The sequence below is a fragment of the Meriones unguiculatus genome, chromosome 16, assembly GCF_030254825.1.
Source record: "Meriones unguiculatus strain TT.TT164.6M chromosome 16, Bangor_MerUng_6.1, whole genome shotgun sequence".
Taxonomy (NCBI): domain Eukaryota; kingdom Metazoa; phylum Chordata; class Mammalia; order Rodentia; family Muridae; genus Meriones; species Meriones unguiculatus.
In genome coordinates, this window is record NC_083363.1 from 2,695,478 (window position 1) to 2,714,691 (window position 19,214).

Below are 19,214 nucleotides of genomic sequence, written 5' to 3' on the forward strand. Positions count from 1 at the left end.
TTGCTCCCCATGGCTTGCTCCCCGTGGCTTGCTCCCCATGGCTTGCTCCCCATGGCTTGCTCCCCGTGGCTTGCTCCCCATGGCTTGCTCCCCATGGCTTGCTCCCCGTGGCTTGCTCCCCGTGGCTTGCTCCCCGTGGCTTGCTCCCCATGGCTTGCTCCCTGGGGCTTGCTCCCCGGGGCTTGCTCTGCCTGGTTTTTTATATACCATGGACCACCTGCCAGGGGGGGACCTTCCACAGCGAGCCGGGTCCTCCCACGTCAATCATCAGTCAAGAGAATGCTGCACAGGTTGCTCAAGGCCCATGTGCTGAGGACTTTTTCTCGGCCAAGGCTCCCTGTTCCCAGGCAGCATATCTGTGCCAAGCTGACAGAAACTAGCCTGGATGACATAGGCACTTAAACGTAGATCCAATCTCTTCAGCTTGGCAGGCCTAAAGCTCGGAACCAGATCTTCTGGCCAGCCAGGAGTAAAGGAGTGAGGCGTTCCTCCTTGCCTTTTGAATTTTCAACTACATTAAAATGTTGCCCTTTTTATACATTTTTAAAAATGAGAATAGTGAGAGAATAAGTGTTTACAAGACTTCTGTTCCCAAGTCAAAGTCACCCTTGTCCACGTGTGAGACCCTGTCAGGTTAGTGACTGTTTCTGCACTTTTTTAAAAAAGATGTATTTATTTATTATGTCTACGGTGTTCTGCCTGCAGGTGTGCCTGCACACCAGATCTCAATATAGATGGTTGTGAGCCACCGTGTGGTGGCTGGGAATTGAACTCAGGACCTCTGGGAGAGCAGCCAGTGCTCTCGACTGCTGAGCCATCTCTCCAGCCCGTGACTGTTTCTGAACTCGTGTTCTCAAGTTCAGGGTTGTGACAATCACACCGGCCACGTGAGGCTGTCTTGAGAATGCAGTAAGAATGTGCATGCCCGGCCCGGACGCAGCTGCAGAGATCAGGAAGCCCCCAGAGAGCACGGCCCAGCTCAGGAGTCCCTCAACTCACGCAGTGCTTCCCACAGCCGCCAGGGGGCATCGGGGTCACACCAGCGCTGCCCTGGCTCACCCAGCAGGGGACTAAGGAAGGTCGCCTCTGACTACTCCGCCCCCCTCCCTGAGGGATCCCTCCCGGGAGGTCCCTGTGACCCCCAGGCGGACATCCCACTGTGCAGAGCTCTGAGGACTGGAGGCTCGATGCTGCCCCACAGAGAACAGGACAGACCGGGCAGCCGTCTGGGTGGACCGTAGGAATCCACAGAGCCTTCCTGAGAGTCCCCCTCCGCCCACGCTTTCCTTCAGAAAGACCAAGCCCTCCTTCCCTCTCTGTCACCCTGTACAAAAACCCGCCAGGATGGATCAAAGACTTTGATGTAGGAGCTGCAAACGTGGCTACAGAAACGCTGCAAGATCTAGGTGTGAGCAGTGGCTGGAAAGGCCCAGAAGCCCAGGAAACAAAGGTGAGAATTAAAAAGTGGGATTGTGTTAGATTAAAAACCTTCTGAAGAGCCAAAGAAACGGAGGCAGAACTCAGAGGGACAGAACGGCAGGGCCGGATCAGGAGGGAAGGCTTTGCCAGCTGCCTGCCTGACGGGGACTCAGACCCAGAACACACACCAATCTCAGGACACCAGACACTAAAACACAAATAGCCCAGCCAGTAAATGAAGACACATCTGGGTGAAAACGTGTCTGTGGTGCCGGGAACCAACCCCAGGGCCTTCCACGTGCCAGGCCACCTGGCACCTGCAGCCCTGAAAAAAAAAAAAAAAAACATTGAAGAAGCTCACGCAGCCAAGAACACACGGGGAAAGCTCGAGAAGGAGGAGGGTGCGAGGCTCACAGAACACGGACGTCAGTGGGAGGGAAGGGGTGGGGTGAACCTGGGCGCAGGAAGAGCGGGGGCAACCGAAACTGAGCGTGTCCCAGTGCGCCCCAGGGGACCGGGACCTCTGCCGCTAACTCTAACACGTTTCTTTACGCTCTCCGATGAGGGCCGTGGAGATGGCTCGGGGCGGAAATGCACTTGCCTAGGACCCACATGCTGGAGAGACAGAACGAGCTCGGCGAAACTGTCCTCCGTTCTCCACACGCGGCTGTGGTGGGAGTGCTCACCCACACAAACAACAATAATCAATAAACGACATAGAAATGTTGAGCTGTACTGAGAGTCCATCTCACCTGAGCCCGACTACCGGGACAGAAAAGAAGAAAGGCAGGGCTGGAGCGATGGCCCGGGTTAACCGCACCTACTGCTCTGATAGAGGACCAGGGCTCAGCCCAGAACCCACACGGCAGCTCACACACATCCGTTATTCCAGGTCCAGGGGGTCTGACGCCCCCTTCCCGCCTCTGTGGGTGCCGGGCACACAGCATACACAACACAGCCATCAGATTAACAGATTTGGTAAAGAAAGAAAAAGAAAAATGCAGCTCTTGGGAGGTGGAGGCAGGGGGATGGTAGTCTGTGAGTTCAGGCCCTGGTCTACATGGTGGGACCCTGTCTTATAAACCAGAGAGGAAAGGAATTGTTACTTGTTACGGCCTCGGGTGTTTGCGCTCTGCCGGTGGAGGTGTGAGCTCTCCAGTATGCAAGCATCCCTACGGAGGCTCTCCAAAGACAAAATTAAAACCACCACACGGGCTGGCGTACCGCGCCGAAGCACACGCCTGAAGGACCGAAGCCAGCGTGCAGCAGACCCTGCACACACACACACACACACACACACACACACATACAGCAGGTGAGCTACTGAGCAATCTACATGCCCATCAGCTGGCGAAGAAAGCGGATGGGCTGGCCAGTCACAACGAGCTTTGTTCGTCCACAAGGACGGATAAACTCAGGACAGGACAATGGATGGAGCTGGAGATGTCACACGGAGAAGGAAGTCAGGTTTACCAGGGGCACCCCATGGCTTCTCTCTGTGAGCATAAAGCAAACATGGAAACGGGGGGGGCTCTCAGAGAGGCGGGTGGAGAAAGAGGGTAACGAGGGTGACCGGGGCTGAGCACGATCAAAGCGTGCTGTAGGCATTCGTGGCGATGTCTAAGGAGGGCTGGCAAGATGGCGCCACGGGTACAGGCACTTGCGGCCAAGTCTGATGCCTGGGTCCCATGTAGTGTGAGGCGAGAACAGACCAACTGAAGCAGTCGTTAGCTGTTCGCACGCACAGTCACACACACATCCTAAATGAAAGTAATAAAAACATTTTAACACAATAAGACCCACCTGTGGTAAAGCTGGTATACAGCAGTGTTTTAGAATAAGGCTGGGTAAGCCTTATTTTATAATTTTTTAATTTTATATTTTTATAATTTTATAAATCATTTTATAATATGAGAGAGAGAGAGAGATCTTGTGGCTCAGCTTGTCTTACATGAAGGTCAGAGGCCAATTTGGGGGAGTTGGCCCTCTCCCTCCTTTACTCGGGTCCAGAGACTGGACTCAGGTCATCAGACTTTGCAGAAAGCATCGTTCCCCAGCCCTGCCGAGTTTTGTTTTTTAATTTAATCTACCCGTGCATAGGTGTTTTGCCTGTGTGTGTGTCCGTGTACCGAATGAGTGGAGTGCCAGTGTAGGCCAGAAGAGGGCGTCAGATCCCTGGAAGTGCCTTGTGGCTGTGGGGAATGGAACCCGGGGCTCTGGAAAAGCAGCCCGTGCTCTTAAGCTCTGAGCCAGCTCTCCAGCCCCTGCTATGCTATTTTTAAGATGCTCTTCAAGAACGTGATTGTAGTGAAAAAATTCAGGGACTCCTCACACACCATCTTCCCTAAGGTCAGCGACAAAAGAATTCTTTTCCCTGTAGAAGGGGAGCTTTTGTGGGACAAGGGAGGACTCTGGTGAAGCCTTCTCCACCCCTCCCTCCCCGTGCTTCGCTCACCTCCCCTGGGCGGTGCTCCGGTGCCGACGGCTGCCCGGCTGAGGGATGAGCAGCTGAGCTGGCAGGCTCCCGCCTAGCGCTGGAAAGTACCTGCTGTTTCCAGGAATGTCCAAGTTTCTGTTTCCCCGAACACGGCTGTTCCCAGCGCGGCCCTCCCAGCGCCGGTGAGCTGAACAGCGGCAGATCCGCCTCAGGAGTTCATTTCCACAACAGACTCGCTATTCATGCTCTGTGAACCTGGGCTCTGGGCCAGGTCAAAGACACAAAGCCTAATGAGATACAGCCCTTCCCCGGGGAACTCCTGGCCTAGAGGACAAGCAGCGGGCAGGGGAGCTTAAGGGAGGTAGGACATGAGCCCATGTGACTCCTGGAGAGGCCACCTCCCGAGTGGGCTCCTGGGAGCCCTCGGTTAACCCTGGAGGGCTTGTGGGAAGTCAGGAGGGTGGTCAGGGAGCTTGCTGATGGACCAGGACAGGGAGGTTGGGGCCCCCTGTGTGCTGGGCAAAGACTCCAGGCCCAGAAGCCCACAATGGAAGTGGCACCTTCCCAGCTCCCTCCAGAAAGAAAACCCGCCTTCCTGAACGGGGGGGGGGAGGGAAACTCATGACAGAAAGCTCTGGTGACTGGATGATCTAAGGCTGTGAATGGCGGCCGTCACAGGAGGGAGAATAGTGGATTGAGCTCCCGAAGCCAGCGGCTGCAGGCGGTGTGACTTGAGTTGGGACTCTGGACAGGAAACACAACACAACTGTGTTCAGAGTCCAGACACCAGACCTAGATCCAGACGCTGACTCCGACAGCGTCTAACCCTGGTGGTGAGTTTTGGGTTTTAACTTATTTAATATGTATACAGCGTTCTGCCTGCATGTGTGCCCGGGTACCAGAAGGGGGCACCAGATCTCACTATAGATGGTTGTGAGCCACCGTGTGGTTGCTGGGAATTGAACTCAGGACCTTTGGAAGAGCAGCCAGTGCTCTTGACCTCTGAGCCATCTCTCTGGCCCTGGTGGTTAGTTTTAAATGTCAACTTGCAGGCTGGAGACACAACTCGGGGTTTAAAAACACTTGTTGCTCTTGCACAGGACCTGAGCTGGATTCATACCCAGCACCCTCAGACAGGCTCACAGCTCAACTCCAATCAGGGGACCCAATGCCCTTCCTTTTTAGACCTCCAGGCTCACATGGGTGCACATAGAAACATGCAGACAAGCACAGACAGAAAATAAACTGAGCAAATTTTTTTAATGTTTTTGATGTCAACGTGCCGCTGCCCAGAATCACCTGGCTTCGTGCTTTCAATGAGGACCGTCACCCATGGCACCAAGTATGTGAGTGTTTGGTCCCCAGTTGCTGAGGTCATCCGGGGAGTTGGTAGATTTGCACCACGGCAATTTGCTCTCCGCTTCCTTTAGGGACAGACGCGATCTCTCCGTCTCTGGCTCTGACAACCGGCTGTGCCTCATCCGCCATTACAGACACTGGCTCTCGAGCCACGAGCCAGATAAACCTCCCTCCCGTAGTTGCTTCTGCCTGTGGTGTTTCATCACAGCTAAGACAGCTGTGAAGAGGCTCGGGAAGGATTTCCTGCCATCGGGTCGCCCGCCCCGTGGGCAGGTCTGGGAGGCTGGCCTTGGCTGTCGCTGTAGGAGGCCCAGCCCGCTGAGGGCCACTCCGTCCCCTGGCCAGAGGGCCTGAGCTGCGTACGATAGCTGAGCATAAGCCTGCTGGGCACCGAGGAGCAGCAGCCGCTATGGTCCCTGCTGCCCATCCCTGGCTGTGAAGGGAGCTGCTTGGTTAGGCACGGCTGCCATCGCACCCTGACCTCCCTCACTGATGGACTGTGATCCAGAATTGTGAGCATATACGCCTTTCTCCCCCAGCCTTTCGGCAGGGTGCTGGTCACGGTGACCAAAATGAAACCAAACACCTTGGTTTCTAATCTCTTTGCACCTCGGTTTCCCCACTCATAAAACGGAAGTGATAAGAACCTGGAAATGGTAAATATACAGATCCCTAGAGCTCAGAATAAGGATTAAAGACAACACACGGGAAACATGGGAGTCGTTCCTGCCCACACTCAAACTCCGCAGGCCCAGCTCTCATCCACACAATTACACTGTCACCACTGTTAACGAAAGAGCTGAGCTCTGCCCTGCCATTCTCTAGTTTCCCCCCCCCCAAAAGATCAGTTACATGGCCAGGCAAGATGGCGCACGCCTTTAATCCCAGCACTTGAGAGGCAGAGACAGGTGGATCTCTTTAAGTTTGAGGCCAGCCTGGTCTACGCAATGAGTTCCAGGACAGCCAGGGCTACATAGAAAAACCCTATCCAAAAAAAAAAATATATATATATATATATATATATCAGATACTGGAAGCGTACAGAAAGGCAGCCTTATGACTATTCGTGTGAAATTGGGTGACTTGCATTTTAAAGAACAGATACACACTGAAAAGATAGCTAACACAAGAATAACAATGGTCATATCCAGGAGGTAAATCACCCTGTGAGCCGCCTATATGAAGGTGCCCTTATTTGTATGTACAGATCACATTAGTTCCAACAGAACCCCCGACAAAAGCAACTTAAGGGAGGTTTGGCTGTGGTGTAAGGGCCCAGTCTGCCGAGGCAGGGAAGGCAGAAACGAGAGGCGTCAGTCACGAGGCGTCCGCAGTCAGGAAGCAGTGAGGGATGCAGGCTGGTGCTCAGCTCGCTTTCTCCTTTTTACGCCTATGGGCTGGTTCCACACGGCGGGGCGGGCCTTCCCACTTTAGTTACCCTGAACTAGAACTCCCCCGTAGACATGCCCAGATGTTGGCCACGATTCCAGATGCGGTTAAAACGTCAGCAATATTAACCATAACATGCATTAAGGAAAAGCATTCTTACGTATTTATTATTTTTATATTCAGCAAAAAATAATGTTTCTAGACCAAAAAAACAACCAGTCCACTCGGTGATCACCCCATCCCCCGACTCTCACCCATCGAGCCCACCAAAGCACACAGGGTCCAAAATGGTCCCGATCTTCATCCCGACTCCAGCTCAGGCCCGGTGCGTCTGCTCCCGGCCACAGTTCTGAGGCATCCAGAGGCCTCACTCCTCCAGCCGCTGCTGCACCAGCTGAGTGTAGACATCCTGGTCCTCCCTGAGCTGATCACGCTCCACCAGCCGCCCCTGCCTGAGCACCAGGACCTGGTCCGCACTCTGAACCGTGTGCAGCCTGTGAGCGATCACCAGCACTGTCCTGTCGCCCTGCGATCTCCAGGCCTGTAGCTGCAGGGGACAGATCACGGGCCTCAGAACGGCGAGCGTGGGACAAGAGCTGGGCCCTGAGCTGTGCAGGAGGCAGGCGGCGGGGATCCGCCCTTCTCCGTGGCTGTGCGGCTGCCACCGGCGAGGGCAGCTATGGAGGACCAGACACGCACACCTTTTCTCCACTCCATCCTGGAGACGGTCCGTCTCCATTGCCAACGAAACTTAAGAAAGCCCAGGACGTGGGCAAGGCACACTTTTGGGTGTGTCTGTGACTATCGGCTCAAGAATCCAGAGAGGAAAAAGATCCACCCTAAAGGTGGGTGGCACCAAACCTGCCCCGGGCCTGGACCATATGGGGGGGCGGATCAGGAGCAGCTGGGTGCCAGCACCCCCCCCCCCGCTTCTCCATCCACCAATATGTGAAGAGCCCAAACTGCCCATCCCCACAGCCGCGCCCTCCCTGCTGTGATGCCCTCTACCCAGGAGCCAAAACCGCCCAGTCTGCTAAGCTCCTTTGCCGGCTATTCGGCCAGCGACAAAGAGCAGCCCTAAAAGGTGCTGACGGTCTCCCCAACAGCGGGGCTTCTGAGCACCCCTGCTCAGGTCCACACTACCTGACCCTTCCAACATCCCCTAGACCCCATTTCCCCGCCCTTCCACACCGGTGCTCACAGCCCGCTCACACCTAGACCCCACGCCCGCCCCTTCCACGCCGGCACTCACAGCCTGCTCACACTGAGCGTCCAGGGCACTGGTAGCCTCATCCAGGATGAGGACCCGTGGGTTCCGCACAAGGGCCCGGGCAATGGCCAGGCGCTGCTTCTGTCCCACGGCCAGCTGGCCCCCTTTCTCTCCTATTTCTGAGGAAATCAGAGAAAATTCCCTCTGGAGACACACGGGTCAGAAAACACCCCTCCCCTCGGAGGACTTCCAGCCACCAGGAGGGAGCAAAGCCGGGCAGGGAGGGAGCTGGGGGTGGGGAAGGAGGAGAAGCGGAAGCGGAGGGAGGAGCCATGGGGGTACAGCATCACCCCAGATTAAGTTTCATTATCTGATGTGTCGTGTGCACAGGAGCCTGTGTGTGTGTGTGCACGTGCGTATGTGAGTATGTGTGTGTGCATGTGTGTGCATGTGTGTGCATGTGTGTGCATGTGTGTGTGCGCATGTGTGTATATGTATGTGTGTGTTTGTGAGCATGTGTGTGTGCATGTGTGTATGTATGTATGTGTGCATGTGTTTGTGAGCATGTGTGTGAGCATGTATGTATGTATGTATGTGAGTATGTGTGTGCGTATGTGCGTGTGTGTGTGCATGTGTGTGTGTATGTGTGTGTGTGTATGTGAGTATGTGTGTATGTGTGTATGCGTGTGTATATGTGAGTATGTGTGTGTGTGCAGGTGTGTGGGTAGGAGGGGCGCCTGGTGGGTGCTCACATGCATGCTCATGAACCTCTGTGTATGGGGGGCCTGTGTGGGGCTGTTCCTTGGATAGTGTCTGTTTGTGAAACCAAGTCTCTCGCTGGCTTGGACAGAACCCCAAGGACCCTCCTGTCTGCATCCTCAGAGTGGGGATTACTTCCCCCCCCCCGCCCTAAAAAATGGGTTCTAGAGATCAGTTCAGTGCCCTGGTCCTGGCCCCATCTCTCCTTCCCCCGCCGGGTGGGCTCGGGGCCATCGGTACCTGTGTAGATTCCGTTAGCCATTTCCCCGATGAAGTCGCCCGCGCAGGCCGCCTGGGCAGCTGCCATCACTTGAGCGTCCTCACAGTCCCTCAGGCCGTAGGCAATGTTGTCCTTGACGGAACCCGAGAACAGCACAGGCTCCTGGCCCACCAGCACCACCTGCGCGGAGCGAGAACTGGCACCTCCCCTCTGGCCCTCCACTGCTTTCCTCAGGATGGACCCCGGCAGTGTGGTCCCGGGGGCTGCTCCTCGCTCCCGCCCCTCCCCCGGCGGCGCCCCTCCTCCCCCCTCCTCCCCCCGCGGCGCCCCTCCCCCCTCACCTGCTGGTGCAGGTAGCGGTGCTCATACCGGGCCAGGGGCTGGCCGTCCAGCAGCACCCGGCCCTCGGTGGGCTGGAACAGGTTCTGCAGCAGGGCGGCCACCGTGCTCTTCCCCGACCCGTTGGGGCCCACCAGGGCGGTCACCTTCCCCGGATGCAGCGTGAACGTCAGCCCCTGGGGAAACCGGAGGAGTTAAGGGCCGCTCCCCAGCGACCTGTGATGCCTGACCCCGCAGCAGGGAGCCAGGTCCAGACCCAGCGCGCGGGTCTCCCTCAGACACCTGGAGCACGGGCTTCTCGGGCAGATGGGGGTAGGAGAAGGAGACGTCTTGGAAGTCCACGCGGCCCTCCATCCTGGGAGGGGCCAGGGTCCCCGGCGGGGGCAGATCCGGCCTTCGGTCCATGTAGCAAAACACCTTCTCGGCGGCGCCCACGTTGCTCAGCATGTCTCCATACATGTATACCAGGTTCTGGAAAGAGGGATGGACACGCCAATCAGGCCCCCACTCAGCTCCTCACAAGCTCTGCCCACACCCTGACCGCAGCCAGCCTCTCCTCTCCCGCCCCTTACCCAGAAAAAGAGCCTCTACCTTTTAACGGTTTGATGAAACTCTGGGAAGGAATGTTGCGGCAGCGATTGTTTTTACTTAGGTAGCTTTATCTGTTCTTTTGGAACAGTGTTGGCATGTAGCCCAGGCTGCCCTCGAATGGGACATCTTCCCCCAGGGTCGCAAGTGCCCCAGCATTACAGGCACATGCCACCGTGCCCAGAGTAGCTTTGGTAGGATTTAAAGTTGCAGCATTATTTCAGTGTTCTGAGCTGCCACTGAAAAGCTCTAAAGCGCACTCAGCCCATCAAGCCCCACGGCTCTCGCCCCCTGCTCTGATCTAGGTGAGCCTGGTGTCCTGTTGCTTGAGGCAGAGGACCCTTAGCACCCAGTGTGGCCACTTCACCTTTGAAATGATCAGAGTGCTTGGCAGCGCTCCAAACACACACACACACACACACACACACACACACACACACACACACACACACAAAGATGGTGAGGAAGCGACCAGGAATATTACGCTCAGCGCCCAAAGCGAAGTAACTCCTATTTTGAAGAGATCAGATATGAAGGATAGTTAAGTACTTTCCTGACCAGGCTGTACCGCTGGGTAGCCCGACAGTGGACGGGGTCCACGTCAGTCAGGGAAGGAGGCGCAGAGCGGCACCAGCCCTGATAACTTCACAAATGCAGGCACAGGGCGTCAGCGGCACTTTGCCAACTCCAGGAGAGCCAGACACATTGCCTCTCCCAGAAAAAGGACACAGCTATGACTGAAAAAGGGGAAACACTGAATCTTAAAGTTTCCAGAATTTATCTATGAGTTGATAGGAAAGAGAGTCAGAGGAACCCGAGGACTAATACACAGAACCCCGGGCCATAGGAAACACCACAGGACAAAATGCCCATTCTTTCAGCACATAGCGAGGTGGGAATGTCAAACCAGTGGACACAGAGGCTGAAAAGACATCCTCAGTCGTTTCCGTGAGCCTGTGGAGATCCGGGCACTGGGCGTCCTGGGTGAATCTAAGGACTTGTTTTTAGGTGTGATAATCTTTTGGACTGCATGATATTTATATTCTAGAGGTGCACGTTGAAATACCTACAGTGAGACTGTGATGTCTCGAATTTGTTTCAAAATAGTGTGAGGCGAGTGAGGGCCGATCAACCACAGAGGGATGTTAGGGTTACTAGGTGAGATTAAGGCTAGGGGTAGGGTTGGGTTTGGGGTTGCAGTTAGGGGTAAGGTTAGTCGGGTGGGGTTCGGCCCGCTTTACGGCTATTTAGAGTTGGAGTTGTTTGGGTTAGTGTTAATTTAGAATGGAGTTAAGCTAGTTAGATTTGGCTGTGGCTGGGGTTGGGGTTAGAGTTATGATCACTGTTAAAGCCGATAATAGTTATCTGAAGATTCATTACAATGTCCTTTTCTAGCATTTAAAATTTTTTCGTAAGAAAATTAACTAGTTTGTTTGTTTAACAGATAAAGCTCATGGCCCAGAAGCCCAGAGAGAAACGCAGAGCTTCAAAGCATCTCCTGAGGCGGCCTCACTTACCTGGACATAGTGGCCAACTTCCTCCTGGTACAGCAGGAAGGAGAGCAGGCCGCCCCTGGTGACCTCGCCGGCCAGGATCTGCTGCACGCCGCAGTTCAGAATCAGCACCTGAATGCCCAAGCCCATCACCTGGACGGAAGGAGGGAGAAGTGAGCGAGGCCCCAGCCTCTGCGACCTGGCTCCCATCCCTGCCTCCTCCCCCTGCACAGGCCGCCTCACCCTCTGAACGACTAAATACAGCTCTTTCTCCAGGTCTCGGCGCCACCACAGCTGTCGGCACCGCTCCAGGGCCTCCCGGTAGCGGCTGACCTCGTGCTCTTCCGCCCCAAAGCTGCGCACAGTCTGCAGCCCTCCCACCGCCTCGCGCACCACCTGGCCCGCCTTGGCCACCTCATCCTGGATCTCCCTTAGCACCGCCTGGGGAAGAAGCCGATAGAGCAGTTAACGTGGGGGGCGGGGCGGGGCTTCCCTCCAGTTGCCTTTCTTTCCAATAGGAATATTGAGAGAGACAGAGAGACAGAGACAGAGGGACAGGGAGGTGCTGGGGGATGGCTCCCCGGTAAACTGCTTTGCTGTGCAAGCCTAAGGGCCTGAAGCCCCGAGTCCCCCGAGACACATCCACTCGAATCTCACAAACCCACGAGGGCACAGGAAGTGGGGGGGGTTCCTGAGTCCTCACTGTTAACCACTGTGGGGCCTGAAGTAAATCCTTCCTCCCTGGTGTCAGATGAGGGAAGAGATCTGGCGGGGAAGGAGGGGGCTGTTCATAAGGGGATAAGGCAGCCGCTGCCCGGGATGGCCCGAGTCAGCCCAACTTCACAGCGAGACTGTTAGGCCTCAGGGCGGGCTGAGCTCAGCAGAGCCTTTGCCTCGGAGCATCACCTCAGAGCTGACCACAGCCAGCCCTGCCTGCAAACTGTGGGTGCCAGTTTAAGATCTGTGCTCTGTGTCTCTAGTCCCCCCTCTCCTGCCGCCGTTCTCTGTCTCGGTGGATTCTGCTGCAGCCCATTAACTAGCCTACCGGGCTGTCCCCGGCATGTCAACCAGCATCCAGAAAAATGCAGGATACGTTTTTAAAACACAGTTTTTAAAAATATAAGGGATAGCTTTTTGAAAACACAAATTTTTTTAAAAGATGAAAAATTGGGAATTTCTCTTAGCCATCCCTCCAAAGACTGCGTCAACTTATGTGCGTCCCATAAGCACATGAAAACACACTTAACATTAATGGTTAGAAAGATGCATGTCAAAGCCACAGGAGCCACCACACCACAGCCAGTGGAATGGCTTTTGTTGAAAATAAAAAATAAAAAGACAGTAAGTCTTGGGGTGAATGTGGAGAAGCCAGGAGGCTTGTGCTCCGAACTCTGGCCCGAGAGTGAGAGCACAGAGAGCTTCCCACCCTGGGTGCTTTCCTACATCAGAAATCCAGGAGGCAGAACTGACTGTCGGTCTCAGCATGGCCCAACTCACGGCCTCCCTCCCCTGCACTCATCCAATCACATGTGCTGGCGTCAAAGGGGAAACTTTCTAGGGGCTGGAGGGATGGCTCAGCAGGTTAGGGGCTCTGGCTGGTCTTCCTCCGCCCGTCGAGACCACCCAGGTTCCATTCCCAACAACCACACGGCAGCCCACAACTGCCTGTAACTCCAGTTCCAGGGGACTCAGCGCCCTCTTGTGGCCTCCTCGGGCACTGCACACAGACGATGAACATGCGTGCCAGTAAAACACGGTACACATAAAATAAAGACAAGGTGTGAACCTAGGACGTTCTTCCCTCGCACCCTCAGTCACTGGTGGGGAGGGTCCTCGCAGACTCTGTGAAGCTCGTTAGAAGACCTCATCTTACCAGAAGGACGCCCCGCCCACCTCCCTCTCCCCCACAGCTCAACACGCGCAACACTTCTGCCTACGGAGCCGGTGGCCACCGGCCTCCTCAAATCAGTGGAGGTGGTAAAGTACAATAAACTGTAGGGGCTGAAAAGAAGTGTCCCTCTGTCCATCTGTCCGTTTGTCCGCCTGCCTCTCATCCCATGATTTGCCTGTGGAGCCTGCACACCTCAGAGCACACATACCTGATGGCGGGAGTTGTACACCTTCTCGGCCGCTATCGTGAGGGGCAGGTCCAGCAGGGAGAGGAAGGTGAGGCGGGGTGACACTCGGAGCATGAAGAAATAGAGGCCCACCGCCTTCACCAGGCTCCGCAGCAGGACGTTGGCGTTGAAGGGGAGCCAGCGGCTCATGAGGGAGGTGTCCGAGCTCAGCCTGGAGCTCAGCTCCCCTGGGGAGGAGAGGATGAACTCGATTCCTCCCCCATCCTCTCCCGGGTCATCCCCACCTCTCCCGTGGTCATCCCACCTCTCCCGGGGTCATCCCCACCTCTCCAGAGTCATCCCCACCTCTCCCGGGGTCATCCCCACCTCTCCCGGGGTCATCCCCCCTCTCCTGAGGTCATCCCCACCTCTCCCAGGGTCATCCCCACCTCTCCCAGCCTCCTCTCTCACAGGGAGCCTGGGCTACACTCTAGCCTGCTGTAACGGACAGCTGCCAGGCTCCAGCAGGACGCAGGCGGGAGAGGACCCCAGCTTCACCTGTCTTGGTCTCCTGGAAGAAGCCAAGGTCCTGGCGCAGCAAGGATGAGAAAAGCTGCTCTCGGATCCGCAGGTTGATCCTGGACATGGTGAAGAGGAAGGAGCCTCCTCGGCAGCCGGCGGACAGGGAGCTGGCGGGGCGGGGGGGGGGGAAGAGGGATGGAGAGAAGGGGAGATTGGGGGAGTAGACAAGAGGCAAAAGGGAAAGGAGAGGTGAGAGCACATTAAACAAGGGGAGATACAGGGAGCTAGGCTGGGACCAAACTCAGGACCGCACCAAGCCCCATGTGCTCACGGACTCCCTGGCCACAGCGGCTTCCAAAGGAAGCAAGTCCCTCCCATTCTGCAAATCCCTGAATCACCAACCTCATCTTTTCCCCTTGGGGAAGTCCTTAGACCAACTAAATTTTCACAATAAAACTTTAAAAAGAATGTTTTGTTGTTGTTGTTTTGTTTTGTAGGTTTTTCGGAACAGGGTTTCCCTGTGTTGCCTTAGCTGTCCTGGACTCACTGGCTGGCCTTGAACTCACAGCCATCTGCCTGCCTCCGCCTCCCTGAGTGCCGGGGATTAAGGGTGTGCACCACCAGGCCTGGCTGAAGCAGTGTTTCTTAAATGCATAAAGGCAGGTGTTTCACAAAGTACGGGTTTCAGATGCAAATTGAGTTGCCATATTGGATAAGCTGACATGAAGTGGTGGCCTTTGGGTAGTCACAGTAAGAACGAAAAGGAACAAGAAACTCTGCAAGAGTGTGTGTACCCATGCATGCATATGTGCATATGGAGCCTTCCTAGATCACACTGCACCCGTTTTTTCCAGGCAGGGTCTCTCACTGATCCCGGAGTCCACCGCTTCTGCTAGACTGGCCAGGCACCGCAGCTGTGGGATCCGCCTGACTGGCCGCACACCCTCTCTGGGGTTAGAGACTCACAGAGCCCGGATGCTGGGGATTCACACCACGCTTGCACGGTAAACCCATAACTCAAGGAGCTGTCTCCCCAGCGCAGGAGAGAGAGACAGTTCTCAAAGCAAGGATCAGCGGCGTGGCGTCTGCACTGAGGCCGAGGCCCGGCGTGTGGGTGAGGACGGGAAGGGGGAGCATCTTCAGGAAGGACCAGGAGGGAGTGTGACACAGGGGGTCACAGGTATGTGCAGCGAGAGTGCCTAACCAGCAGCAACGCCCCTGGAGCAGCCAGGTTCATAAAACAGAGCTCGGCGTGAAGCCACATCTGAGAACCCGCCCTGGTGAGCTGAGTTAGCACAGGAGGAAGAGTAGTTTAAGAAATCAGAAGACACCGTGTGGGCCAGCCCAGGAGGTAAAGGCCACCAAGCCTGGTGGTGACCTGAGTTCCATCTCTGGACCCCACATGATGGAAGGACAGAGTTGACTCCAGCAAGCTGACCTCCGACCTCACACACACACCCTTACTACAGAAAGCCAGAAGGGGGTGTGGTTTAGAACACCCAAGAACAGGCTGGCCTTCAGGGTCTACAGAAGGACAATTCTCCCAGGAAGGCAGAGCAGAGCGAAGGGGAAAGGGGGTGTCATAAATGCTAATTGCAGAGAGAGATCAGTATGAACCGCAAAGGCAAACATTACAGAGACACCAAAGAGAACCGAAGCCTGAGTCAGGAGAGCAGAGAATTGACCCATAAGGAGGTCACCTGCGCAGTGTCAGAGAAGAAAAAGAAAAAAAGCAAAACTAGAACAGAGGTAGAATGAAGGACTAAGGCGAGAGACAGAAACGTGTGTATGCACGCATACATGCATACGAACATGCATACATACATGCACAGAGAGAAAGCAAGCACCCTCTCTCGCACCTGAGGCCTCTCACCCCAGTCACGGCCCAGCCATGCAGGCCACTGTTCATTTACTTTCGACTGCAGGCTCAGGGGTCTGAGTAAAAAGAGGAAAAGGCAGGAAGTGAGGAAGTCACAAGATGCTGGGGAGGTAGTCAGACTTGGAACCTGAGCTTCAAAGACTGGGCAGGGAGGGAGGGAGAGAGAGAAGAAAGGAGGGAGGACGGAGACACGCCCTCCGCTGCTGGGAGAATCCTGGAAGGCCCTTGAAGACACTGGGAAGTAGAGGCACAGGGCTCCTTCAGGGACTCACTACCTTCCTGCTTGTTCCTATGTAACACAAAATAAACTGTGCCGATGTTGGAAAATCCAAAGGAGGAGGTAAGTGTCTGGACGCGAGCCAGGGGTGGATAAATGCATATATTTCAGTCGAAGCGCTTTGTGCTTTGTGCAAAACAGAGTCAGAATGGAGGCCCCTGGCCAGGCTTGGGTCTACCAGAGGGACCTGAAGTGGATGACCTCTCACCTCCCCACAGAGAAGAGGCACATGAAAAAGATGGCGCTCGCAAAGGCATCCGGGTCAAAATCGCCTCCCAAGATGTCAATCACGCGGCCAGAATAGTGAGGGATCAACGTCTCCCCTGAAAGAGGCAAGAGAGATAAGGAGGGTGCTCCCCGCCACGGCCCTTCTCCTCCCCGCTCTCGCAGCGGCCTCTGCCTCTCACCCAGCACGGCCATCGCGAGGAAGAAGAAGGCCACCAAGAGGAAAGGCAGGTCGGGACTGGAGAGCTTCAGCAGCCGCCTCATCAGCGCTCTGCTGTTCTCCTGGCCCGGTGGCTTCTCCTGGGCGTCCGGCGGGCTCAGCACGGCCCACACCGCGTGGCCCAGCGCGGCAGCCGCATAGGCAGCCAGCAGCCAGCCCCAGGACGCAGAAGCCGCTCTGACGGCCGGGGCGCCCAGGGCGCCCCCCACCAGGGCTCTCAGCGAGAAGAACAGGGGGCCGGCCAGGCAGAGCAGGGGCAGAAAGCCCCCCACGCGCCCCAGCAGCCCCCACAGCACTCCAAGCCGCAGGGCGCCCTCCAGCCACACTCCCGGCAGCCCCAGGGGGAGCAGACTCCCCAGGGGCCCCTGCAGCAGCCCCAGTAAAGCCAGGTCCGCCAGCAGCAGAGAGGCCCCGCGCCTCAGGTAGGGCAGCGCCATGGTGGGGGCTGCGGAAAGAAAGGGAGAAATCAGGGTGGTGGAGGTCCAGAGCCGTCACAGGCCTCCGGCTAGTCACCTCCCCCTGGCATCTAGGTCATGCCGCCCGCCCGTCTGCAGCAGCAGGGAAGGCCACACCATTCTCACACACAGACACAAGGACGCACAGACACACGGACGGGGTGGGGGTCTACACACACACACCACGGTTGGGGGGGGCTGGTCCGCCGCGCACAGTCGGGGTGGGGTGGGGGTCCGCCGCCACCACTCCTGTGTCCTCGAAGCTCGCTGGTGTCGCCCCCGGGTCCTTTGGGCCAGCGGACGGGCTGCAGGGGCGGGATGGGGGCGCGTCCGGCAGCGGCAGAGAACTTGGGGCAAGAAGCGCGGAGCAGGGGGGCTGGGCGGGCGCGGAGCAGGGGGGCTGGGCGGGCGCGGGGCGCGGGAGCGGAGCAGAGGACCTCGGCCGGGGTGAGGGGCGGGGGACCTGGGACGCGGGGCGGGGCAGGGGCGCGGAGCGAGCCGCAGAAGAGCGGGACGGGACACCCGGGCTTTGGGGCGGGCCGCGCCCCGCTGGCGCCCGGGTTCTCCCCTGCAGAACTCACCTGCGGCTGGGGACGGCGGCTCCGGAGTGCCCCTGGGCTGAGCTGCTCCCGAAGTGGGGAGCCTGGGTGCGCGGGGCGGGCGCCGGGGCCGCGGCTTTCGCTTTCGCTTCTCCGCCCGGGCCGCGCTGCTGCGCGCGGCCGCCAGCAGATGGCGCCCGGCAGCCTGCGGGCCCGGAGCGCCCGGTCCCCAGGAGCCGCGCGCGCTGGGCGGCCGCCACTGGCCGAACTCCGGGGTCGGGGACGCTTCGGAAAAGGAAAAACCTACGTTCTTTTTTTCCAGTTAACTCCCTCGACCTCAGAGCGTATCTTAAGAAGCTCCCATTTGGCTGGGAACACAAAGGTAGAGAACCCTTGCCTGAGCCCAAGGTTCACGCTCCAGTAGGTGTAAGGCAAGGGAGAGTGGGGGAGGAGGGAAGGGAGGAGAGGAGCGAAGAAGAAGCGGAAAGGAGAGGGAAGAGAACGGAGGAGGAGGAGGAGGAGGAGGAGGAGAGTGGGGGAGGGGTGGCTTTAGGTCCCCTCTCCGTCATCCAAACAATTAACAAAGGACCACACAGGAGTCCACCTCAAGTCACTTTGGAAAAAGGAAAGAAGGGGGAGAAAGAAAAGTGAAGATGGGCTTTTTTTTCCCTGAAGAGCTCAAGAATTTGGGGTCTGAGGTACAAACAGAACCTAATTAGGCCTCAGCCCGTATCACCAGGCCAAAGGTTTCCTCTCGCAGATCTTGAACCCAGGAGGCTCTGGCCCTACATCCTCAGGCTGCCTACTCAGCCCTGCCCCTGCGGTGAGAATCCTGGTTAGTACTGGGGGAGGGGAGGGGGCGAGCTGCCTGTGAGGCAGGCAGAAGCTGCTCCGGGCAACGCTGTCACACAGAAACAGTTTCCACCCGACCTCCCCCCAGAGGCCACCCCTCGGGGGCTCCAGGGCAGCCCTTCACCTAGCGTGATGAGGCTCCAGGTTCTCAGTAAGGAAAATAAAGCGTCTTTGCTGAGCATCACCACGTCCCTCCCCCAAAGCCGACCTTCAGAAATGACTCTAAAGAAATTAGCTCTTAAGGGAAAAAAAAATCCCCTTTGAAATGTTGGTGTGCTACCCATGAGTCACCTGAGTTAAATGTGGGGGTTGGGAAGTGTGTTAAAGCAAGTCTTGTAGTGAGAATTCAGGAATTTTAGTTTTTTTAACATCAAAATATTCTAAGACTGTGTACACTTTAAGGCCAGGTGTGATCTGCCTGGTCCTCCTCTGGCCGAGGCGAGGCTTCGCCACCTGTGGATAGTTTCTGTGATTGTGTGACAGTTGGAATTCTGGGAACTTTTAGAGGCTAGATAAACGCTGGAGCCCCCAGGAGGTGGGGGTTTGTGGTTGTTGGGAGGGGAGCGTTGGTTTCTTCCGTTTGTTAACAGTCATGCTCAAGGAAGAAACAGGAAGAGAGAAATTAGATTCAGGGACCTCTCTCTCTAGCTTTTTCTCCTATCTAGTGATAGGGGGTGAAATTGGGGTAGGGGGATAAAGGATGGGAAAAAGAAGAACCCACAAAGTAGCAAAGACCAAAGCCGCAGCCACCCTTGTCCGCTGGGGCTTTGGGAGCACCCCTGGAGGAGAAAGCTTGGCCTGGCTGCTGCCTCAGGCTTCTCCCCCAGCCCTTGGCCCCTCACAGCACCTGCACTTCCCCAGGCCCCGGGATTGCCTTCTTCCCTTCTGCCCTGCAGTCCTGCCCCTCTCTCTTCATTGCCCTCCCGCCCGGCAGCCAGGGGTGAAACAGCATGAAACTGAACCTGGGCTGCGTCG

General features: G+C 56.6%; 1 protein-coding gene and 1 long non-coding RNA gene across 3 annotated transcripts; one reads left to right on the forward strand and one right to left on the reverse strand.

The window, feature by feature from the left end:
- The first annotated feature begins 4,496 nt into the window (after positions 1-4,496).
- LOC132648298 (uncharacterized) lies at positions 4,497-5,830 on the forward strand. Its single transcript, XR_009586664.1, has 3 exons — positions 4,497-4,689; positions 5,150-5,198; positions 5,287-5,830. It is a non-coding gene; the product is annotated as an uncharacterized LOC132648298 (long non-coding RNA).
- Positions 5,831-6,744: 914 nt separating this feature from the next.
- Positions 6,745-17,556, reverse strand: Tap2 (transporter 2, ATP binding cassette subfamily B member). Of its 2 annotated transcripts, none has more exons than XM_021629636.2 (12): positions 17,430-17,556; positions 16,356-16,838; positions 16,157-16,271; positions 13,829-13,959; positions 13,313-13,518; positions 11,457-11,654; positions 11,238-11,366; positions 9,415-9,603; positions 9,135-9,308; positions 8,814-8,973; positions 7,857-7,993; positions 6,745-7,151 (listed from the first exon to the last, which is right to left on the reverse strand). In XM_021629636.2, exons 2-12 carry the CDS (start codon positions 16,828-16,830, stop codon positions 6,972-6,974), a joined length of 2,094 nt encoding a protein of 697 aa, XP_021485311.1. In that variant the 5' UTR covers positions 16,831-16,838; positions 17,430-17,556; the 3' UTR covers positions 6,745-6,971. The 2 variants fall into 2 exon arrangements, with proteins under 2 accessions (XP_021485311.1, XP_060225076.1); XM_060369093.1 differs by lacking the exon at positions 17,430-17,556 and adding an exon at positions 17,032-17,151.
- Between the last annotated feature and the right edge of the window lie 1,658 nt (positions 17,557-19,214).